Here is a 21,427-nt window from a genome sequence, read left to right as displayed (position 1 = left end):
AGTAAACGACACAAGACTTAATTGGCAGCTGAGAACGATAACACCTGCGAACAGCCAGCGTCTTGTCCATGTGGTCCGACTGCATTCTCCGCACACACACCACCATTCAAAACAAAGGCTGATCAGTGAGGCAGAAGAAAAGTGAGAGGAGGCGGAGAGGGTTGGGGAGGTGGGGGGGTGAAAAAAAGGCGAGGCTGACAAGCAATGATTGATGTTCGCCCATCACGCGAGGCCTGACACTCATCCCTCTCCCTCCCTCCATTTGCAACAAAGTCACCAGTGTGTGTGTACGTGGATGGATGTATGTTTTCCAGTGTGTGTGTTCCAGACTAAAACCCATTCAATCAATAAAGTGAGGCTCTCTGAATCACGGGGGCAATAGCCGGATTGCTGACAAGACAGAAGAAGAAGCGTAGGAGAGCACATTTCACATGTAGATTAAAAATCCCAGCATGGTAACCTTTAGTGTGGGCCGTGTGTGGGCGGTGTGTGTGTGTGTGTGTGTGTGTGTGTGTGTGTGGGGAGGGTTAGTAGCATGTAAACAGGCCTTATATGTCAAGGTGGCATGTGTGACACGGGACGGGCATGTTTCGACACCACTGATAGACAAAACCAACGTCGGGGTGAGCTGGTCACATGTGTTCAAAAAAACACACACTAGATCACTTTTTGGACTTTGGACTGATGTATTTCAACGATTTGTCGCTGCCCTCATACATAAATTCTTGCTTTAATATACTTTTTTTTTTTTAAACCGCCTTTTAAGCAAAGCACTGGTCTGCTGAAGTAATATAATACAGCATGTAAAGTATATAAAGCTTTTTCATTCAAATAGTCTGCGGTCGTTCAGAACTGGCTTTACTGGCCAAGTAGGCCATGTGTATAACCAAAGGAATTTGACTCCGGTTTTAAATTGCTCTCACAGAAATAGACGTACGGCTAGAAACAAGGACAATAAAAGTTAAAGAATGGAAAAGAATAAAGAATGGGAAATGGGAAATGATTGTACGGTGCAACAGGATGTGAAAAGAAAGTCGGTGTACATGCAGTAAAGTGTACACCAACGAGTCTATGACGCTGTCACGAGATCACAGTGTCACTACACCATGAAAGTGGCCAAAACAAATGTACAATAACAATATCACAATATTTAAAAAACAAAAGAAATGATGCTAATAGTCAGATTCATCTTTAGCGTGGTTTATTGTGTGTTTTATCTCTTTTTCTGGCAAATGAGTCACACCAAGAACAACATACTACAACAATAACTATAAGCAGATCGTTTTAAAACTCTTTCTTACTCAAGTGATTGACAGCCAATCAGAGTACACACAAATTTACAGGCCATCAATCAGCTTGATTTTGGGGACATTTACCCACAAAACAATGTCGCAACAGCAATTACTGTATAATACTGGTTTACAGCTGTAGCCGACCTCTTTTGTGTTAACAAGTTGATGGCATTAAGGACACACTTTTTAGACAGTCTCCTCTCATAATTCAGCCTTGGATATTTATACAAATTATTAAACGCTTATATAACGTAATATTTGGCTCCAAATAACACATAAAAAACATCATTTTACCGGGGACATACTGGCAAATGCTCTTTGACGCTGACGGGGTCTCTCAAGTTCGTTTTGATGTCCTTTAACGAACCAGGATAATTAATGTTGACTCAACCAAAAGTATGAAAATGTGTCTTCAAGCGACGACAGCTAGAGATTTGGATTGTCCTAACTCCTCATGTGAAGAATTTCATAAAAACCATATCCTTCTGGGGATTTTCTTTTGTTGTTCCTCCACTGAACTTACAGCAGTAACAGGTCATTAATATCCATTTTCCTGAGCTGCCGACACAGCTGGGGCAGCAGTGCATGCTTAGCAAACACTGTTTACAGAACATTATCGCTCATCAGTGTGGACACTCACATGGTTATTGTTATCGTTATCGTTATAATGATCGTTCTTAATGTGGACGGGCCTTTACTCTCAAAATACGACTGACGGGAGGTGAACAGAGAGTCTGTATCCGTAACTGTACAAAAAGAAAAATAACACTTAATCTAGGACAGATCTGTTCATTAACACAGCATCATCATATATCTATTATTGACTTGATATTTCATTTTTTAATAGAATCGTCAATACTGGCATATTACGACACCCCTTATACGTACAGGCGATCGGTGGGTTATGAACATTACATGCATGCAAGCAGGATATATTTTCAACATATTAGGAAACATCTCCTGTACACAAAATGATGTCCTTGATGTTGCTGACGGCAGCAGCAGCGCTTTCTTTGGAGTAGACAACAGTGGTGGGAGGTTAGTATCTGCAACAGGAGAAGATTTCCAGCGGAGAAACATCGCAGCCGCGATGATTAGCAGCGAAGACGTGGCCAAAACAAAAGCGAACACAAATCATGTGGATTATAACTTTGACAGCGCTCTATAAATAATCTTGACCTGTCAGAAAGCCCTCCTCGTGCGTCTGCAATGCTGTAGGGCCACAACTGATATATGGCCTTGTTGGATTTGTTGTGCACACTTCTGTCTTCCCCATCAACCCCCACGATGTGGAGAAGAAATACCTTAAAACACAACCCAGACAGCAGGATGATGTCTCATTGTCATAACACTGAAGAACTCCAGAATACCTACTCACTGCACTCACTTTTGACATTTAGTAGGTTAACGGTCTTTTACCATATTTGTATTGCGCTCTCCCTCCTCGTTAAGTAAAAACTCAAACATCACTCATAATGCATGAAAGGAAACAGATCACACTTACAAAAGAAGGAGTGTGTCTGCGAGGGAACGATAAACTCCTTCAGCAACTGCCAAATACAAAGTGTGAGGCTAACTCACCCTGGACATCTAAAACCAACCTCCATTCTGGAGCAGAGTGTATATTAGCTGCGGGGATGAACCCCTCCATCTTGGCTCAGATGTCTCCCCTGCTTCCAACCTCTCTGCAAACTTGGCGACTTGCTAACCCAACAAAAAAACATGTGACTGTTTCAGAGACTAAACGCGCTGAATTCCCACGCTGCCAGGAGGCCTCGGCTCCTTGTGAAGACTTTTCAAAACCGAGTCTTCAAACAAAAACATACAAATCTGTTCTCTGCGCTCTCGGCGGAGAAAACACGGGGCAAAGCCTTGATGGAAATGTTTCATTTCTTTTCCTCCCAACAGATGCTAAACGAGCAGCACGGATCTCTCGATTTGCATCTTTAGTTGCTTTGTTGATTTGATAACACATATTTGCATTTGGAAACAGCTCGAGTAATTTGACTGGGGACTCCCAATTTGCCTTTGAGGAGAAGACTGTGCTGCAAACATTGCTTCGCTTTGAGCTGGCATCCTTTTCCTTCGCTTTCTACTTGGCGTACATTGTGTTTGCGAGCGTGAGATAGGAAAAGGGTGCACATTAGTGAACATAACAAAGAATTATCGTCTTATAACTGTGTGAGAGAGTGTTGATCTTCTGTCCATATGTGCCTCTTTAAACCTCTTCTATCTGTCATACTTTATCAGAGTCAGGAAATGGATTAGTGACAATGAGCAGACAACACTGAGCGCTGGACCTGGACCAACATCGGGCTCTGAGCAGTGGTGTGTGTTTGTGTGTGTTCTTGTGTTTCTACACTTATAAACAGAAAATGACTCACAAGGAAAGAGAGATAATCAATATATCTCAAAGTTAAGAATCCTGCCAGTCCTCACATGTTTAGGGAGCTATGTTAAGGTCAGATGTAATTGTTAGGGTCAAGATTGGTATTATGATTAGGACTAGACTGAGTAAATGTCAGGGACGTAGCTTTTGTGAGTTTGACGCAGGGTATTTACACAGTCCGACCACCGAGAGGCGCGGCAGGTACTTTTCTCCTCTACAACAATGCTTCAGTATTCAGGTCATGAAGGCTTTTCAAACACTGAGTGCCTGGTAGCGTTTATTCCCCCCAAATGTCTCCCAGCATACAGGAAAGGATGAGCGTGGCAACAACAGTACTTTGTTTTGAAATCCAAGGTCACTTGATGCACCAGTTCACTTAGTTAAAAAAGCAGCTGGAAAATGGTGGATACTTTTTTTTTATTTGAGCATCACAGCCGCCGCAAAATGACTCATTTCACCATCATAATATGATCCATTCAGTCCAATAAAGTTTAGGAAGTCTAGCAATCGCAGGACTACATTTTTTTTTTTCCTTCATCAAGTCAGCAGGGGACTAGAACAGAATATAGCTGTCTCAGCCATCCACAGTCACTAGTGCACACACTCTACTCTTAGAAATAAAAGTTCTTACTAGAACCATATTGGGTTCTCCGGCCTGTCCTCATAGGAGAACCCTTTTTTGTTCCTGGTAGAACCTTTTGCGAAGGTTCCACCCAGAACCACCTATAAGAGGTTCAGCAGAGAACCTTTCTTCGGTGTAATGGTTTCACCCAGAGCTCTTTCAACCTTCTAAATGGTGCTAACAAGAATCTACCAAAATGGTTTTACAGAGAACCCTTCTATATTCAGGGGTTTCATCGTGAACGCAATGTATAAATGTATGAACTATAGTAAAGTCAGTTGAAAGTCAGACTTTTTTGTGCCGCACACATGCGCAGCTTTAGTGCAGCTAGAAAATGAACGGGGCTCCACGTCTGATGCTGTATCCAGTTCTCATCATACGTCCGTGTACAGAATATCCAAAGACTAACACAGTGACACTTTGCAGGTCGCCATTTTACAACAGATATCGTTATATTCACTAGCCGTAGCATTCCAACGTTTGTAAAGGCTACAAAACCTTTACAAACACATCCAGGCTCAGAATACTGTGTAAAGCAGCCTCATTCTTTATTCCAGCAGGCTTAAATGAGAGCCAGATGATAACAGGACAAAGACCGGCCATCATTAGCTGCTCACCATCAGCATGCAGGCGCAGGCAGGACCCAGCATGACCTGAAAAGGTCACACCGACCAATGTGTGGGTTACCCTGGGGCCTCCATCCCACAGGAGATGGTCAGCTGGCAGGTGCTTGTGGTGTGTGTGTGTGTGTGTGTGTGTGTGTGTGTGTGCGTGGTTGATCTGCTTTGCACATTGCAAAGGGAACCCCTTGGCCTCAACAGTTTTGCTTTCCCTTGCATTTTCCATGGTGTTTCTGCATTGCATCTGTGTGTGTGTGTGCGTGCGTGCGTGCGTGCGTGCGTGCGTGTGTGTGTGTGTGTGTGTGTGTGTGCGTGTCCGGCAGCTGGAGTTCCACTCAGCCGGCCTCTCTTTATGCAGTCCTGCTTCAAATAATGAACTGTGTCTCTGCACAGCGGGAGCCATTTTAACTCAAGAGCACACAATTCACAGAAGCTAGCACCACTTAACATTTTAGCACCCGGCTAACATACCGGAGTGTCTTACTGTACACAAAAGCAAACAACTAATCCCGCAATCACCTCCGAGTCATTAAAGAGGAGCCGATATTGTGTGAAAGCCCGGATAAATAAAAAATGATTTGCAGCCTTTTTCTCACCCAAGTTTTGTAAAAACAGTTGTTCAATAACAAAGCCAGTATTAGAAAGCTAATAGCTAGCTTTCCTGCATCTGCTGCTCCTTTTTTCCTCAGGGGAAGATTTGGCACCTCACTGTAAAGCCCAGCAACAAAATTACCTCAGCCTAAACCTGTCAACAGACCATTACAGCCCACGCTGACTATTACGGGCTGGGGAGAAAAAGGGCCAAAGCCATTGTAGCGCAAAGGTGTTGGCAGATATAGGCCGGAGGAATGTGGCAACAGGGATATTTGTTGGCTGTGTGCAGGAGAGTCTTGTTTCTCAAAACACGGTTAAGTCTGCAGACCCTTATCAGCATGCTTAATAAAGCGTAGCGATGCCGGGATATCAATACGGGATTGGTTTGGATGGAGAAGATGTTAAAAAAAAAGTGATAATCCAGGGTTGAACAGTGAACAAGACAGGGTATTTTAGAAAGTTGAGTTGATGGCAGAGCTTTCAGTGGGCTAATAAATCCTTCACAAGAGGTGTTTTTTCTTACTCCTTCCATTCCAAAGCAGTGATTTAGACTGTAATAACAAGACTTTGGTAGACAACTCTTTAGTCCTTATCGCTCTTACGTCTGGGTGACTTTGACCTTTACATGACTTATTTTCTCTGAAAATATAAATCTACTGATTAACTAGTAGTAAATCGCTTTAAACACATATAAGGTTGGACTCAAGTAGATGAAAAAACCTCCCTGTAAGACTGTCAAAACCACCAAAATTGGGGATATGTTGTTCTCACACTTAATGGTGGATTATGTAAGAATTGGCCATCTGTCTCTGTTTCTTCATATTCTGTTTAATTTAAATGTTTTAGTGTTACAAAATTCAACACATTGCACATTTAAAGCAATATATCAGGATTAAAATATTAATGCTATACATGACCATAACATCGTATATAGAGACAGAAAAAGTTTACAACAGGGAATATGTTTTTTTTTTTGACGTGTTGAAACCTAAAAATCTTGAGCTTTCACCTTTCCAGATTTAAAGGTGCAATATATAAGAATTGGCCACCTGTCACTCTTAACAACTCCAAACATTGCTGCTAACTGCTGCTAACACACAGCTATCCTCCGTTAGCTTGTAAGCTCAGTTAAACATGCAGCTAGCGGCCGTGTTGGCGCTGTTGACTATCAATATATCTGTATTTTTAACAACCCTTAAAACAGTATATCAGGGTTTTAATGGGTTAGAACCCTATGTAATTTGCAACCGTTTTTGGGAACGGTTGCAAATTAAAAATCTAAGGCTTTCACCTAAATATTCATCCAGATTTAATTACAATCCAATGATTCACTCTTTTTATCCTGATAAATTCAGTTTCACGAGAACATTTTAACCAATAAATTATCAATATAAGTAAATCAGTTCCAGAGAAACAACACAAATGTGTCTAGACAACGATCTAAAATATGACAATACAATGTTTTTCTTGCAGGACTCAACTCCCCGAACAGCTTGAACTCTAGACTTAAGCATTGCCCAATCGTGCTCATGGGCTTTCCATCATTGTCCTCCGTGGAGGGAGTGGGGGAATTTTGCAACTCCCCCCCCTCGACTCCCCCCCCCAGTGGGGATGGCAGTCATACCTGGGGGCCCATGAATGGAGCCCTCAGGTAAAGCGCTGTTGAAACAAATCTAAAGCTGCCTAATGACACGCACCGTGAAACTCTTCACAGGTCATTTACGCTGCTGACAGGCTGCCACAGCGCTGAACGCTGCCTCCACTCCGTGTGTGTGTGTGTGTGTGTGTGTGTGTGTGAGACGGACCTGGTGAGGGACACAGATATACAAACAGATGAGAGAGAGAGATAGCCGAAGTTAGAGAGTAAGAATGGGGATGGAAAAAAAAGAAGCTGATGTATGTGTGATATGCGTTAGTCATACATTGGGAGGTAATCTGCCAGCTATAAAAGCAGCGCTTAGCCTTTGTGCGGCGCGGCCTCACAGCATGGGAAAGCGATTAGAGATGCTATCTCCGATGGCTTCTCTGCACTCGGCTTGAGGAGGCAATAGCTACCTCAGGTCGTATTTCTAAAAGACGCTTAATTTATGTTTGCTGTTCTTGGAGTCTGTTTGGATGCCCTTGGAAAATTTTGGCTCATATTAATCTACTGCAAATGCATCGGTAATCCAGCACACAAGTATGCCTCCAGGTCTCATTACTCACTTCCGCCACTTCAGCCTCATGCTGGGATGAGTGTAGACAGACGGCGAGGAGAGGTAACAAAAGGGGAATAAATGCTACTCTCCCAGCTCTGATTCCTGAAACAGTATCGCCTTAGATCTCTCGAAAAGAGATTTTAAGAGTGTGATACAGCAGCTTTCTTCTCAGAACGCTTATTCGTACTTTTAGCAGTGTAGTGAAACAGCGTTTTCCTTCGGGGGCGGCTGGAAGTGAGGTAACTGCACCCACAAGGCAAGAAGACGTCACGCTAACACTGTGAAATTAAACTTGACTCTCCTGGATATTTGAAGGCATTCAACCAGATGACATTTGAGATACAGAATACAAGAAAGATGGGATCTAATATTATTTTTTCTGCTGGATTTGTGAGTAGTGGATTAACACAAGTCGGCACTGGAGCGCTCTTACTGCCAGAGGGTTTTATGGTCCATTTTTCCTTTTGCTCTTTGCTTAGCTTGGCACAGTCAACCTTCCATTCAAATGAACAAACAGAGGAAGAGTGCATGGGGTGAGGAATGAGATCAAGCAACCCAATGGCTAGAATTAATGTTGGCAATTTCTGCAGACCACGGATATGTTGAAACTTGACGTCCCTTCAGGTTCAATTTTCTGTTTTATTTCATGACAACGCTGGTGGTTCGGTTAGGTTTAGGCACAGAGACCACTTGGTTATGGTTGTGGCAGGAAATTGTCCCGACGTCTTGTCAAAAGTATCCAGTGGTTTCATGCTTCCAGATGTTGAAACGCCATGTCGGACAGTGGTCTGTGGCTTGGCAACCTTCTCTCCTAGCTGTTTGGCCACTACCATCCCCTCCACCTCCCAACATGTTATATCACATACATGTAAGGTGAACATGTTGACATATAAAAATGTTGACATGGTGCATATGACATGTTCAAATTTGAATGTGTACGTGGTTTGCAGAAATGAAAAATGTTTTATTCTGGTGATTGGCTGGATCGAGCCTCTGATTCCAGTTATGCTGCTCTGTTGCTGACCCTGACCTTTGACCCCCCAGTGGAGAGATAAAAACTACAGACTAAACACTGGGGATAAATTATCACAAGTAATTTAACCTCCAAGATATGAAATCTTTTAAGAGAAACGTTCTTTCGTGCCTTGAAATCTTTAAATACTTAAATCCTGGGTTAAAAAAACAAAACTTTGATATTAACCGGTGTGATTTAGACTACGACTTGACCTCTTATATATTGTTCCAGTAATAATAGGTCATATCTATTCCACAGATCAAAAGACCGGGCTTTAGGTAGGTTTTTCCAAACGACACCTTCACAGCAGTTTTTCAGGGAGGGAGGACCATAACTCATCCAAGACTCATCCAAGAGATTTATTTTCTGCCATATCCTTTATCAGCGCAGACCTCTGAGTCCTGAAACTGCGACACAACAAGGTTTCAACAAAGATATTGTTTTGATTGATGAAGGAGAAATCCTCTTTTCACTTAAGCACCCACACAGGTGAGGTCAGAGGTCGGGCTCAGCACAGAACAACAGCCTCCGAGCTGCTACGCCTTCACTGTGCTATTTCTTATCATCATTACTGAGTGCTAATTCTGTACATGAAGCGTATCATGAAGCTTGAACTATTATTTTGCAGTATGTTATTTTTAAAGAATGCAGTAACATGCAGAAGTTTCCAAGTTGTCGTCAACACGTCTTTTATAACAATATTATCAGTACGCATTTGAGTGTATTTATCATATTTGCTGAGCAGACTCCTGTCATGCATGTTTAAGAAAATATTCCAGGTTGTTATGCTTTTCTTCACACACTTTCCCTCATATATCAGATAACACAACACTAATCCATCCGTCACATTCTCTTCTTTTCCCCTAAATTGCTACCACACCATCCCAGACCCTTTCCCAAACTTCAATTAACGTCTCCACACATCAGCTTCAAGCTGCAAATCCCCGTCTTCCAAAAATGAAAACATTCACATAAGAATGGACAGTTTAAACAGGTGCCATGGTAACATAATCGTCACTGCGGCAATTACTGCCTTATGCCTGACTAACAGCCATAAATCATTCTCTCTCTACAAAGAGGACGTTGTGGCGCTCCACTCCCATCCAATAATCAGAAATTGCCCCATGTACGGCATGACGAGTGGGCGCTGAAACAGCCCATTCTTCTGTTTGGCGGGCGATATTTCGCTCTCTATGGCGACATTACAGGGATCCTTCAGCGAGCACGATATTGTACCTGCTCGACACCTGTTAGCTTTAGCCAAGGGTTTCATCAGATAGTTGAAATAAATACTAGTCATCATCATAACCATAATCATAGTCATAAAAACCAGGGGCCTTTATGCTGTTGCCAAATTGCCCTGCCATCTGATTTACAGTCGGACTGGGTGGAGAGGGGGGAGACAGATAGGGCAGGGAGGAGGATGGAGCCTATTACGTGCATGGAATGGGATAAATACTCCAGTATACACACCTGCAGACCACCCGTCTCACACACACACACACACCTGGGAACTCACAGGCACGTAAAGGCCGGGGATGGGCTCGAAGGAGGAACACTGAAGAATTCTCTTGGGATTACAAAGAGGAACATTGTGTTACCCTCACAGTTACAGCAGGTGAGGAGAGTGATAAGGGGCCAGAGGACAAATTAGCCCTCATATTAAAATAATCCCTCACGTCTAATAACAATAATATGCTCCACACTGAGGCTATTGCACGTCCACAATGGTCTTCCTTTTCTGGCAGCAACTTGTTGAAAACAGATTTGAGTGTTTGCAAAAAAGGCTCCGTCATATCTGCTCGACCTGTCAACAGCCCTGAAATACACAGAGGTTAGAGTGATGGAGACAGTCTCTGTACACTCAGTCCTGACCAGCTGTTTGATAGAAAAGTGAGAGCCAATGATGCAGCAAAAAAGACATCTATGAAGAACGCGGCCAATTTTTCACAAGGTCCAGTCAGGAGCACTCCTCAGCCTGTGAAAACAGCTGTCCAACGGCCTCTGTGGCTCTTAAGGGACTTAAAAAAAAAAAAAAAAAACCTGATCTGTAATCTGGTAAATTGCCTTCAGTGATGTTAGGGGCTGAGCTGCATTGTGGGTAATGTAGGCACCAGGTTTTGAAAAGCAGTCCACTAGTCCAGCATTGCACTCCAGTGTCTGTTGGACTCATTACGGACAGTTTAAAAACAAATGATCCGTATCGATACAGCAGACCCAGAGATACTGCCTCCTTTAATCCAAGCATTATTTTTTCTTTTCAAAACTTGGAGCGTACATTACCCACAATGCAACTTAGGCACGAGTAACATCACTAGGGGCAATTTATCAGACTACATGCAGCTTCCTCTGGAGCCACAGATGCAGTAGTACTTCTCAAGGCCTGTAAACACACTTGAATGTGTGAAAGTGGTGGAGTTACCCTTTAAAGCCTGCCTAAGTCAGGATATCTCAGCCTCTATGGCGTTGATTTTAAACATTTTACTGGCTCACTGGATTAGACCTTTAGAGCCCAACAAGCACTGATTAAAGAAGATTTTAGCACAGAGTTGGTCATCCCCAACTAATCTTAGAATTAGGCTGACTTTCTGCCAGATTGCTGGTCGTTTCATGTTGAATTTAAGGGGACCATGACACCCGACTGCCCACCTGAACGATCAACAATCTGGCTCATGCATTGATGATCAGTTAGATCTCTGGCAGGTCAGTTTGAACAGTTTCACATGGCTGCTTTCAAAAGATCCATTATGAACTGTAGTAAGCTTGTTTAAGTGTCAGTGGAGGAGTAATTTACACGTGGTGACTAAAATGCTTACAAGACCAATACAAGTGTCTGTTAAGGTGTTTAATGTGCATTTTAAGAACTTAAAACAAAAAAGCATCCATATCAGTTTTGAATGTGGCAGTTTATTCAAAGTGACAAACGTTATTTTCTTTGCTTGGGGTTTGGTAGGTGAGACCAAAAACATAGATAATAACAACATGATGTCTGAAAATGTGGATAACAGTCAGACAACTGAAACTACAGTTAAATGAAACAGCTACAAGCAATGAAGAGTGTTTAGTAACCAACTGTGCTCACAGAAGGCATGAACATCATTACAGATGATTAAGGAGACGTCCTTCATGTTGCTGGGATCAGATTCGTCATCATGTACTAAGGCACTAATTTAGAAACAAAGAGGTCACCAACATTTTTATCTGATGTGTCACCTGCATACACAGACCTCATAACACAGCAGATCAAAGCTGCCTGGCACTGTGGTGAGGCCATCGTCCTCATTTCAGTCTTATCCAGTGGGAATCGGAACATTCATTTCCATGGATGTGGTTTTACTGCCGTTGGATTAAGAATTTCCAAAAGGTGCATAACATATCTATTACAGCAAACTGTGCCTAAAGAGGAGGGCCATGACACTGTCATACAGTATTAACACTTGATTCTGACTGTGCAAAATTAAAATGATGAAAACTGTGACATGCACAAACAAAATACAGGCAAAAACAGAACAAGACATATTAACAAAACAAAATCTGCTGAATCATGGCATGCTTGTTTTCATGTACAAACAGACAGAGAAAAGAAAAAGCTTTAGATTGTGTTAAAATACTGTCTTAATTTACTTCAACTAAAGAAATGTTCTTCTGATTTCAAAGTTATAAAAACTGCCAAAGACGCTGAGGATGCAGGCACATAATCTGTCTTATTAAACATATACTGAAGCGAAAACAGCAAGTATCTCCTGTGCTCACTGGAAATTGTCGGCAGACAGCAGGTTTTTATGGATAACGTCAACTATTTATGATTAAGCCAAAGCAAAACTTTGTGAAAAACATTTTCTGTGTGCAGAAAGCTGAAATGACAATGCTGGAAAACAACAGGAATAAATGTTTGGATAAGCATTTAGAATTATGTTTAAACTCAGTGGATGTAAACTATTTTTCAGTCAAAGTGTGAAAATGCTCAGGAAAATCTTTTTTTTTTACTGTTAAAGTAGTACCCGATCTGAGACTGAGCATCAAACTCCCTTCTGGTAAACATGTTTTTACAGTAGCAGCAACAATGTCCAGCAGCTCTAACAGGCATTACCTTGTCTTTAAATCAAGCTAGGCATCCAAACCTAGTGATCTACCACTGATCTTTTAACACCATCATGGACGATGTCTAAGATTACATTCTGTTAAACATCTGTGGAATGAAGAGTTTTGTAAAGGCTTGTTCAGAGCTCATCTATGGTTTTGGGACATTGTGCATTCGCAGTCGCCTCCTGGCCAAGGCTTCCTGTTTCTTCTTCTCGATCTCGGCTGCAGAGCACTTCCCCGTCATCTGGCTTGTGACAAAAACTGGAAAGGAGAGAGGAAAAGTGAGAAAAATGACTGGAAACACTGAATATGGTTTTGTCGGGAAATTCTGAGAATTAAAACACTTGCAAAGACCTGAAGAGAAAATGGGAAATCAGCCCTACATCAGAACTTGTTAACGTGAAATCCTTGCTACCATATCTCAGACCAGTGGGTAGCCACGGTGAAGCTCATTTGAAAATACAAAAAAAAAAATCATCCCTCAATGTCCAATCGCTCTGCAATTCATTGGCACTGAAAACTTCCTGAGGTTTGGACTCTTGACAGCATCACAAATTAAATCCATGGCACAGTGTTTACTGGCTTTGGGGAAGAATTGTTCATGTGCACATGCACTGAACTGTCAATGATTATAAGAACAACATGTGACATCTGTTTTACTGGTGAGTTTTTACTTCAGTACCCAGTCTTAGAGCAAACTGCTGAGGATAGAAGATGAAAAAGAGCTGCAAAGATGCACTGAGTAGACAAAAATAACCATTTACCAAGAAGAGCTTCATCTCTGACTGAACTTTGTCTTAATGGACATGTCTTTAGATGTTACACGCTGTGCTGAATGTAGTTTGTCAAATGCATTTTCTTCAATTTTAGACAATAATCTGTGCTGTTTGGAAGAAATGTATGTGTGAATAAATTGTACTGAGGGCTAGTGATGCAGGACATATATCAGACTGATGAATTATTGGCCCCGATAATGGCAATTTCATATTGTCAGCTATTTATCAGTATCAGCAAAAATTAGAACCAATAAATAGAGCAATAATACAAAGCCAAATTGTTTTCATTGATTTAACAAGCACAGCATCAACACACTTATAGATACAGTAGATGATGGTATGCACCTTTCGAAGTCGATTTGTGATCCACCGATCAACACTTAAGAAGAAGGAAAGGAAGAAGAACTAATGCAGCTTTTTCTTTTTTATCCATCTGAGAGAACGACGCCACCCATGATCGACTAACTAGTGGACAATCTGCCCTCTGTCTGCACTTCCTGTCTACTGACATTCACACACGCTTTGCAGAGAGGCACACAGGGAGAGAAATATGTCCTCTGGTGTTACATCCCCCCTGTCAACTGATTGTGATGCGACCTCTTATTTAATGTACTTGCCTACTTGTGCCATTGTTTCACACAAGCTTGTAAGTGCACCTGGTTGTTGCAATGTTATTCGGTACCATGTTGGTTTCGATACTTTCAACAGGCTACATAATTAACGACACATGCGGCTCACCTGCTGTTGTGAAAAAAGGATTCGCAGGTGCAAAAATCCAAACTGCGAGGTGTATTCTGACTTTATAAAACATACTGCTGATGAAGAAAGTCAACAGATGCATACAGGGAGAGAGAAACAGAAAGGCGAGGCAAGCCAGTGTGTGTCCATTAAGGTGGACAATTAAAGCAAAACGATGTAGACAAACTTTGAAAGCAACTCTAGCTACTCTGTGGGAAGCACTGAAATATCGACAGTCAGACAGCTTACCTTTGTTGCATATAACTGCTGAGTCAGAGACATTTCTCTTGAAGGCTGTGTGTTGCGACTTGAACTTCTGCGGTGCCCCGGCTGTCACTGTATGTGGCTTCATGTCCACATTAGCGTTTCCAGCCTGGAAAGTCCCAGATGAATCCCGACGCTGGCTGAATGTGCCCAGACTCATGTGGCTTCCTGGGAGGCTCTGAGACATCCGTGATTGGTTGTTGGCACCTTTCATGGGAACGTTCCATCCTTGGTAGTTCACAGCTTCGCAGCTAGTCCCCGGTAATGAGTTAGAACGAACAAAAGCACATGGCGACTGTCTTTTAGCGCTGGCACCGGGGTTCATGGACCAGGCCGTGTCGATTGGCAGAGGCGTGGTGGTTTTTCGCTGTCTGTCTTCAGCAATATCTTGTTTTTCTTGGCAGTTATTGGGGCTCACTTGCTGTGGCTGACTGTTGGAGATCCTCTCCACGCTGTCACATACCTGATAGAGCAGCTCGTCATCATCATCGCCCCATAAGCTGTCTGTAATGTCTTTAACAGAGTCTGCAGCTACACAAATCTCCTTCTGATCAGTAGTGGTCTTGTCAGGTTGAGGAGTAGATGGTGTCTTTGTGGTAGTAGATTTTCGCTCCAACGTCTGTGGTTTAGGATGTATGACAGTGAAACTGGACCTGGAAGCCTCCTTGGCAGCCATCTTGGGCTGGAAGTGAGGGTTGGGCTCTAACTTGAAAGTGCTTCGGTTGGTAGTCTTTGGTTTAGGACAAAGTTCCTGGAGTGCACTGCGGCTTGGCTTGCAGTGCAAGTTCGAAGGCTGATGTGCAGAGTTTGTATTTGCAGTAGGTTTGCACGCAGAGGTGTTTGTCTTAGTGTCGGACTGCAAGGTGGTTTTAGTGTTAGTGTGATATTGCTGGATGGGATTATGGGTCATCTCCAGCACAAAAGAGTCATTAAGTAGGTCGTCATTCTCCCAGTCGTCATCAAAATCATCACAATTGTTCGCACTAAGACCACAAGATCCCTTTTCTTCAGCCGGGCCGGACTTATCAGCTGGCTTGAGTTCTGATTGTCGGGGTTCAGCTGAAGTTGAAGTCACTGGTTGGCCTTTTACTTCCTGTGAGCAGGCTGATGTTGAGGAGCCCTGACTTAGCCGGCCGCTGACTTTCTGAGTGGAGCAGTCAAACAGAGCGTGCAGCTCCGCCTCCACCTGATCCGATGAAGATGGACACTTTAGGTCCTTCACATTGCTAGGGTACGAAGTCTCTGTCAGTTTTGTTTTGGAAGTGTTCCCACATTCATTGAGGCTGTTGTTGACAGCGTTAAGCTCTGCTGAACTCTCCCTGTCTTGTTGCATGTTCTCGTCAAACTGCCTGGCCAGTTTCAAGAGGTCGTCCACGCTGCTCTGCCTGTAGAGGGGAAAGGATTGATGAGGAAAAAAACAAAAAAGAGACAGAAAAATGACAAATAATATAGCGCTAGGGGCAAAAATGACTTCTAATGCTTGCATATGGTGTTTGTTTATGTCAGGACTAAAGCCACAGGTCATTAAATTGATTACGCACCGACAGGACTTCTTCCTGAGTCGTGGCTTTGGAATGTCCGGTGTGCACGGGATGGCGCTGTCACCTATCCACTGCAGCAGAGGAGAATCAGTCCCCTTCCGTTTCACATCCTGTGTAGGACACAAGCAAAAAATTAACAGATTTATTTCAAAACATAAAGTGAACAAGCCTAAAAGCCTGAGTACAGCACACAGAACTGAGTGACAGTGTTAGTGTGGAGATAAAGAGCCAATTTCTACTATGACATTCGGATATGTTGATTCATGTTGAGTGTTTAATGTTACTGAAGGTGAAACAACTGACCTTTGGAGCGATTCGGTTGACAATATCCGATATTTCCACAGCAGCGTGTTTCCTGAGCCCTGATCCAGGAGACAGATGAAAACAAATACTTGTTAAACTAATAACATCACAAAACACATGCACACGAATTTCACATTAAAATATGGCATGATTGTAACATAATTATCCTTTTTCATTCAAATGCAAAGCAGGACCTCTTTTTGAAAAGCATGCACGACAATTTATTTTTCAGTTTATTTCATATGCATGGTTATGTATTTCTCTTCCCCTTATGTAATGGCCATGAAGTAAAATAACAAGGAAGGTTTTCAGAAGGTGTGCATGTTGCCACCATTTCTGTGTGGAGTGTCTGTGTTGTTTACCAGTATTAGCCTGAGTGGGAGATGTGGAATCCCAGAAAATGTCTTGTGATGGTTCGACGTCACCTGGAGAATCCCCATTATTCAAGCCAGGGTATCTGCTGTAGCCTCGGCCCTTAGGACTCTGCAGATCTGTGTGTCAATCAGAAATCAAACGTTATATCAAATCAGCTGATTAAGATTATCAACAGTACATTTGCCCAGGTTCATTATTGTAGTGCTTTAAACTGTATTACAGCTGCATGTAATGATTTGCTATACGTTCAAACACTCCATCCATCCAAATATAATTCCACTCAAAGGCTGATAATATATTATGTTACATATATATATATATTACTTTAGTCTTTCTCACAACTTCACGTGGAACAACAACAATGTCAATAATGTGTGAATGCTTGTGGTCAGTGAGAAACGGGCTGGTTGTGTCAGACAGCATGTTGTTTCTATCACGTTAGGTTTGATCGCCTAATGGCCGCTGCCACTCCTCCACGTATACACTTGAATGTTTTCATGCGATCAGTTTATACCGTTATTCAACAACACGTGCTAGGCAACAGATCGCTGCCTATTTTCAATCGATCCGCAGCCTCACCTTTACGCATGGCTGATGTTGCTGTGCCAGGCATCTGCTGTCCTGTTTTCTTGTCTTGTGTTTTGCTGTCACAAAGTTTGGACACACTCCTCCACAGCTCAGTGAACTCAGGATTGCCAGCAGCAGACTCTGACATGGTCCGACAAAACAGCAGGAACGAAGCAGCCTCTGCTCAACATTATTGTAATAACGGCTTCGAGGATGCTCCGTAGATTAAAACAACACGGCTGATACTTTCTAATCAAACTTCGTCCATGTTTTCGCGAACACCTTTGTTGTGTTTTTGCCTTTCGTTCATTCACTCGCTGCGAGTCGCCATGTTTGGCTTGACGTCATCAAACTACGGATGCCGGGGAGGTTTTTTTGGTCGCTGCTCCTTCGACGACTTGCCACAACAGTCAGGTTGGAGTACTGGAAGGTATGTGAGATAATATATGTGTTAATATTTCACTTCAATAACTCTCTGTCGAAGAAACAAATAATATCCCGAACTTTACTTGTGACTATAAGCTAATTCACGAAAGCCACATACATTTTGTTCAGCAAAAGACCATCCGAGAAAATGTTAGCAGTGGTTTAAAATAACTACCGTTAGCTAATTAACGTTAGCCTGCACCTAACTGTACAAATACTTCATATTCACTACATTTCAGTGGGAAATAGGTTTACTTTTTACTCCACTATGTTTATTTTGAAACTACTTAGTTGCAGCATTGGAATTTAACTAAGTAAATTCACTCAAGTACTATACTTTTGAGGTTCTTGTAGTTTACTTGACTACATTTTGGAGACAAATACTGTACTTTCTACTCCACTACTTTTATTTGATAACTCTAGTTACTTAAAACTTACTTACTTAAAGCTGAATCAGATGATCGATCAGGTTGATGCTGATACTTTACTACGGTGTTTTGGTGAAGAAATTCAGACTCAGAGTTTTAATATCTGGGTCAGTGACAAATAAGGGCATTATGAGCAATTCAAAAATGTTTTAAAAGCTTGCATCAGGTTTGCTAACATGTATATTTTGTATTTATGTTGGTTTCATGTAATTTGAAATAGCATTTGAACTATTTTTTATGAAAGGTAAGACTGATTGCCCCTGAAAATGTCAAGTGGTGTAACCACAACAAAATGAGAAATATTAAATATTTCTTTCCACCGAGAGTGTATGCAAGTGTACTTATGAAAACAGTTACTTAATTTTAAAATATCACATGAAAATAGATTTTATTAGGATTATTTTAAGTTAAAATTGTTAATACATTGCAATAGAGGATTACATCTTATTCCACATGAATTTTCCTGTATATTATAATATTTTTATGAAAAATATTGGTTACACCAATTGACACAATCCAGTTACACCACCTGACTATGTTGCTTCTATAGTCAAAGGCCATTGTTTGTTAAAGAAACTGGCACTTAAAACCAAGCATGACAGTGAACAAAGTCAATAGAACTTTTTAAAAATTATTTTCAATGAAGAAAAAAAGGCAATGTAGTTGGACAAAAGGGAGTCAATTGTCTCTCCTGGTCTCAGGGCAGAAGTTGTCTGAGGGCAGGTGAATCTCTCCTGGTCTCAGGGCAGAAGTCGTAATTTACTGTTCTCAGGGCAACGTAGTTGGACAAAAGGGAGTCAACTGTCTCCTCTGGTCTCAGGGCAGGAGTTATTTTGTAGGATTTTCCTCATGGCTGTTTAGTCTCATCTGGTCCCAGGGCAGAGACCATTGTTTCCCACAATTTTGTCTGAGGGCAGGTGAATCTCTCCTGGTCTCAGGGCAGAAGTTGTCTGAGGGCAGGCGAATCTCTCCTGGTCTCAGGGCAGAAGTTGTATTTTTCTGTTTTAAGGCAATGTAGTTGGACAAAAGGGAGGCAACTGTCTCTTCTGGTCTCAGGGCAGAAGTTGTCTGAGGGCAGGTGACTATCTCCTGGTCTCAGGGCAGAAGTTGTCTGAGGGCAGGTGAAGCTCTCCTGGTCTCAGGGCAGAAGTTGTATTTTTCTGTTTTAAGGCAACATAGTTGGACAAAAGGGAGTCAACTGTCTCTTCTGGTCTCAGGGCAGAAGTTGTCTGAGGGCAGGTGAATCCCTCCTGGTCTCAGGGCAGAAGTTGTCTGAGGGCAGGTGAATCTCTCCTGGTCTCAGGGCAGAAGTTGTATTTTTCTGTTCTCAAGGCAACGTAGTTGGACAAAAGGGAGTCAACTGTCTCCTCTGGTCTCAGGGCAGGAGTTATTTTGTAGGATTTTCCTCATGGCTGTTTAGTCTCATCTGGTCCCAGGGCAGAGACCATTGTTTCCCACAATTTTGTCTGAGGGCAGGTGGATCTCTCCTGGTCTCAGGGCAGAAGTTGTCTGAGGGCAGGTGACTCTCTCCTGGTCTCAGGGCAGAAGTTGTCTGAGGGCAGGTGACTCTCTCTTGGTCTCAGGGCAGAAGTTGTCTGAGGGCAGGTGACTCTCTCCTGGTCTCAGGGCAGAAGTTGTCTGAGGGCAGGTGAATCTCTCCTGGTCTCAGGGCAGAAGCCGTATTTTACTGTTATCAGGGCAACGTAGTTGGACAAAAGGGAGTCAACTGTCTCCTCTGGTCTCAGGGCAGGAGTTATTTTGTAGGATTTTCCTCATGGCTGTTTAGTCTCATCTGGTCCCAGGGCAGAGACCATTGTTTCCCACAATTTTGTCTGAGGGCAGGTGAATCTCTCCTGGTCTCAGGGCAGAATTTGTCTGAGGGCAGGTGAATCTCTCCTGGTCCCAGGGCAGAAGTTGTCTGAGGGCAGGCGAATCTCTCCTGGTCTCAGGGCAGAAGTTGTATTTTTCTGTTTTAAGGCAATGTAGTTGGACAAAAGGGAGGCAACTGTCTCTTCTGGTCTCAGGGCAGAAGTTGTCTGAGGGCAGGTGACTATCTCCTGGTCTCAGGGCAGAAGTTGTCTGAGGGCAGGTGACTCTCTCCTGGTCTCAGGGCAGAAGTTGTCTGAGGGCAGGTGAATCTCTCCTGGTCTCAGGGCAGAAGTCGTATTTTACTGTTCTCAGGGCAACGTAGTTGGACAAAAGGGAGTCAACTGTCTCCTCTGGTCTCAGGGCAGGAGTTATTTTGTAGGATTTTCCTCATGGCTGTTTAGTCTCATCTGGTCCCAGGGCAGAGACCATTGTTTCCGACAATTTTGTCTGAGGGCAGGTGAATCTCTCCTGGTCCCAGGGCAGAAGTTGTCTGAGGGCAGGCGAATCTCTCCTGGTCTCAGGGCAGAAGTTGTATTTTTCTGTTTTAAGGCAACGTAGTTGGACAAAAGGGAGGCAATGGTCTCTTCTGGTCTCAGGGCAGAAGTTGTCTGAGGGCAGGTGAATCTCTCCTGGTCTCAGGGCAGAAGTCGTATTTTACTGTTCTCAGGGCACCGTAGTTGGACAAAAGGGAGTCAACTGTCTCCTCTGGTCTCAGGGCAGGAGTTATTTTGTAGGATTTTCCTCATGGCTGTTTAGTCTCATCTGGTCCCAGGGCAGAGACCATTGTTTCCCACAATTTTGTCTGAGGGCAGGTGAATCTCTCCTGGTCTCAGGGCAGAATTTGTCTGAGGGCAGGTGAATCTCTCCTGGTTCCAGGGCAGAAGTTGTCTGAGGGCAGGCGAATCTCTCCTGGTCTCAGGGCAGAAGTTGTATTTTTCTGTTTTAAGGCAATGTAGTTGGACAAAAGGGAGGCAACTGTCTCTTCTGGTCTCAGGGCAGAAGTTGTCTGAGGGCAGGTGACTCTCTCCTGGTCTCAGGGCAGAAGTGTCTGAGGGCAGGTGAATCTCTCCTGGTCTCAGGGCAGAAGTCGTATTTTACTGTTCTCAGGGCAACGTAGTTGGACAAAAGGGAGTCAACTGTCTCCTCTGGTCTCAGGGCAGGAGTTATTTTGTAGGATTTTCCTCATGGCTGTTTAGTCTCATCTGGTCCCAGGGCAGAGACCATTGTTTCCCACAATTTTGTCTGAGGGCAGGCGAATCTCACCTGGTCTCAGGGCAGAAGTTGTATTTTTCTGTTTTAAGGCAATGTAGTTGGACAAAAGGGAGGC

General features: G+C 42.9%; 2 protein-coding genes across 19 annotated transcripts in view; one reads left to right on the top strand and one right to left on the bottom strand.

The window, feature by feature from the left end:
• Nucleotides 1-11,617: 11,617 nt before the first annotated feature.
• Nucleotides 11,618-17,529, bottom strand: LOC311270273 (uncharacterized protein). Its single transcript, XM_084375043.1, has 6 exons — nt 17,390-17,529; nt 16,798-16,926; nt 16,436-16,494; nt 16,133-16,242; nt 14,577-15,976; nt 11,618-13,074 (listed from the first exon to the last, which is right to left on the bottom strand). The coding sequence occupies exons 1-6, from the start codon at nt 17,523-17,525 to the stop codon at nt 12,962-12,964; spliced, it is 1,947 nt and encodes a 648-aa protein (XP_084231169.1). The 5' UTR covers nt 17,526-17,529; the 3' UTR covers nt 11,618-12,961.
• Nucleotides 17,530-17,735: 206 nt separating this feature from the next.
• Nucleotides 17,736-21,427, top strand: part of LOC311270276 (uncharacterized protein) — a gene marked incomplete at its 5' end in the record, with an annotated part of 156,243 nt that continues 152,551 nt past the window's right edge. For 16 of the 18 annotated variants that reach the window (XR_014624232.1, XR_014624233.1, XR_014624234.1 and 13 more), the window contains one exon: nt 17,739-17,807. Coding sequence is in view for 2 of the 18 variants with exons in the window: in XM_084375049.1 (XP_084231175.1) it covers nt 17,736-17,807 (72 nt within the window). Of the gene's footprint in view, nt 17,808-21,427 lie in introns of all 18 variants that reach the window. The other 2 variants (XM_084375049.1, XM_084375048.1) reach the window with 1 other exon arrangement.

Source organism: Pagrus pagrus (genome assembly GCF_965226575.1).
Source record: "Pagrus pagrus genome assembly, chromosome: 15".
Taxonomy (NCBI): domain Eukaryota; kingdom Metazoa; phylum Chordata; class Actinopteri; order Spariformes; family Sparidae; genus Pagrus; species Pagrus pagrus.
The sequence above is the reverse complement of the archived record's forward strand: the minus strand, read 5'-3'. Positions and strand labels throughout refer to the sequence as shown.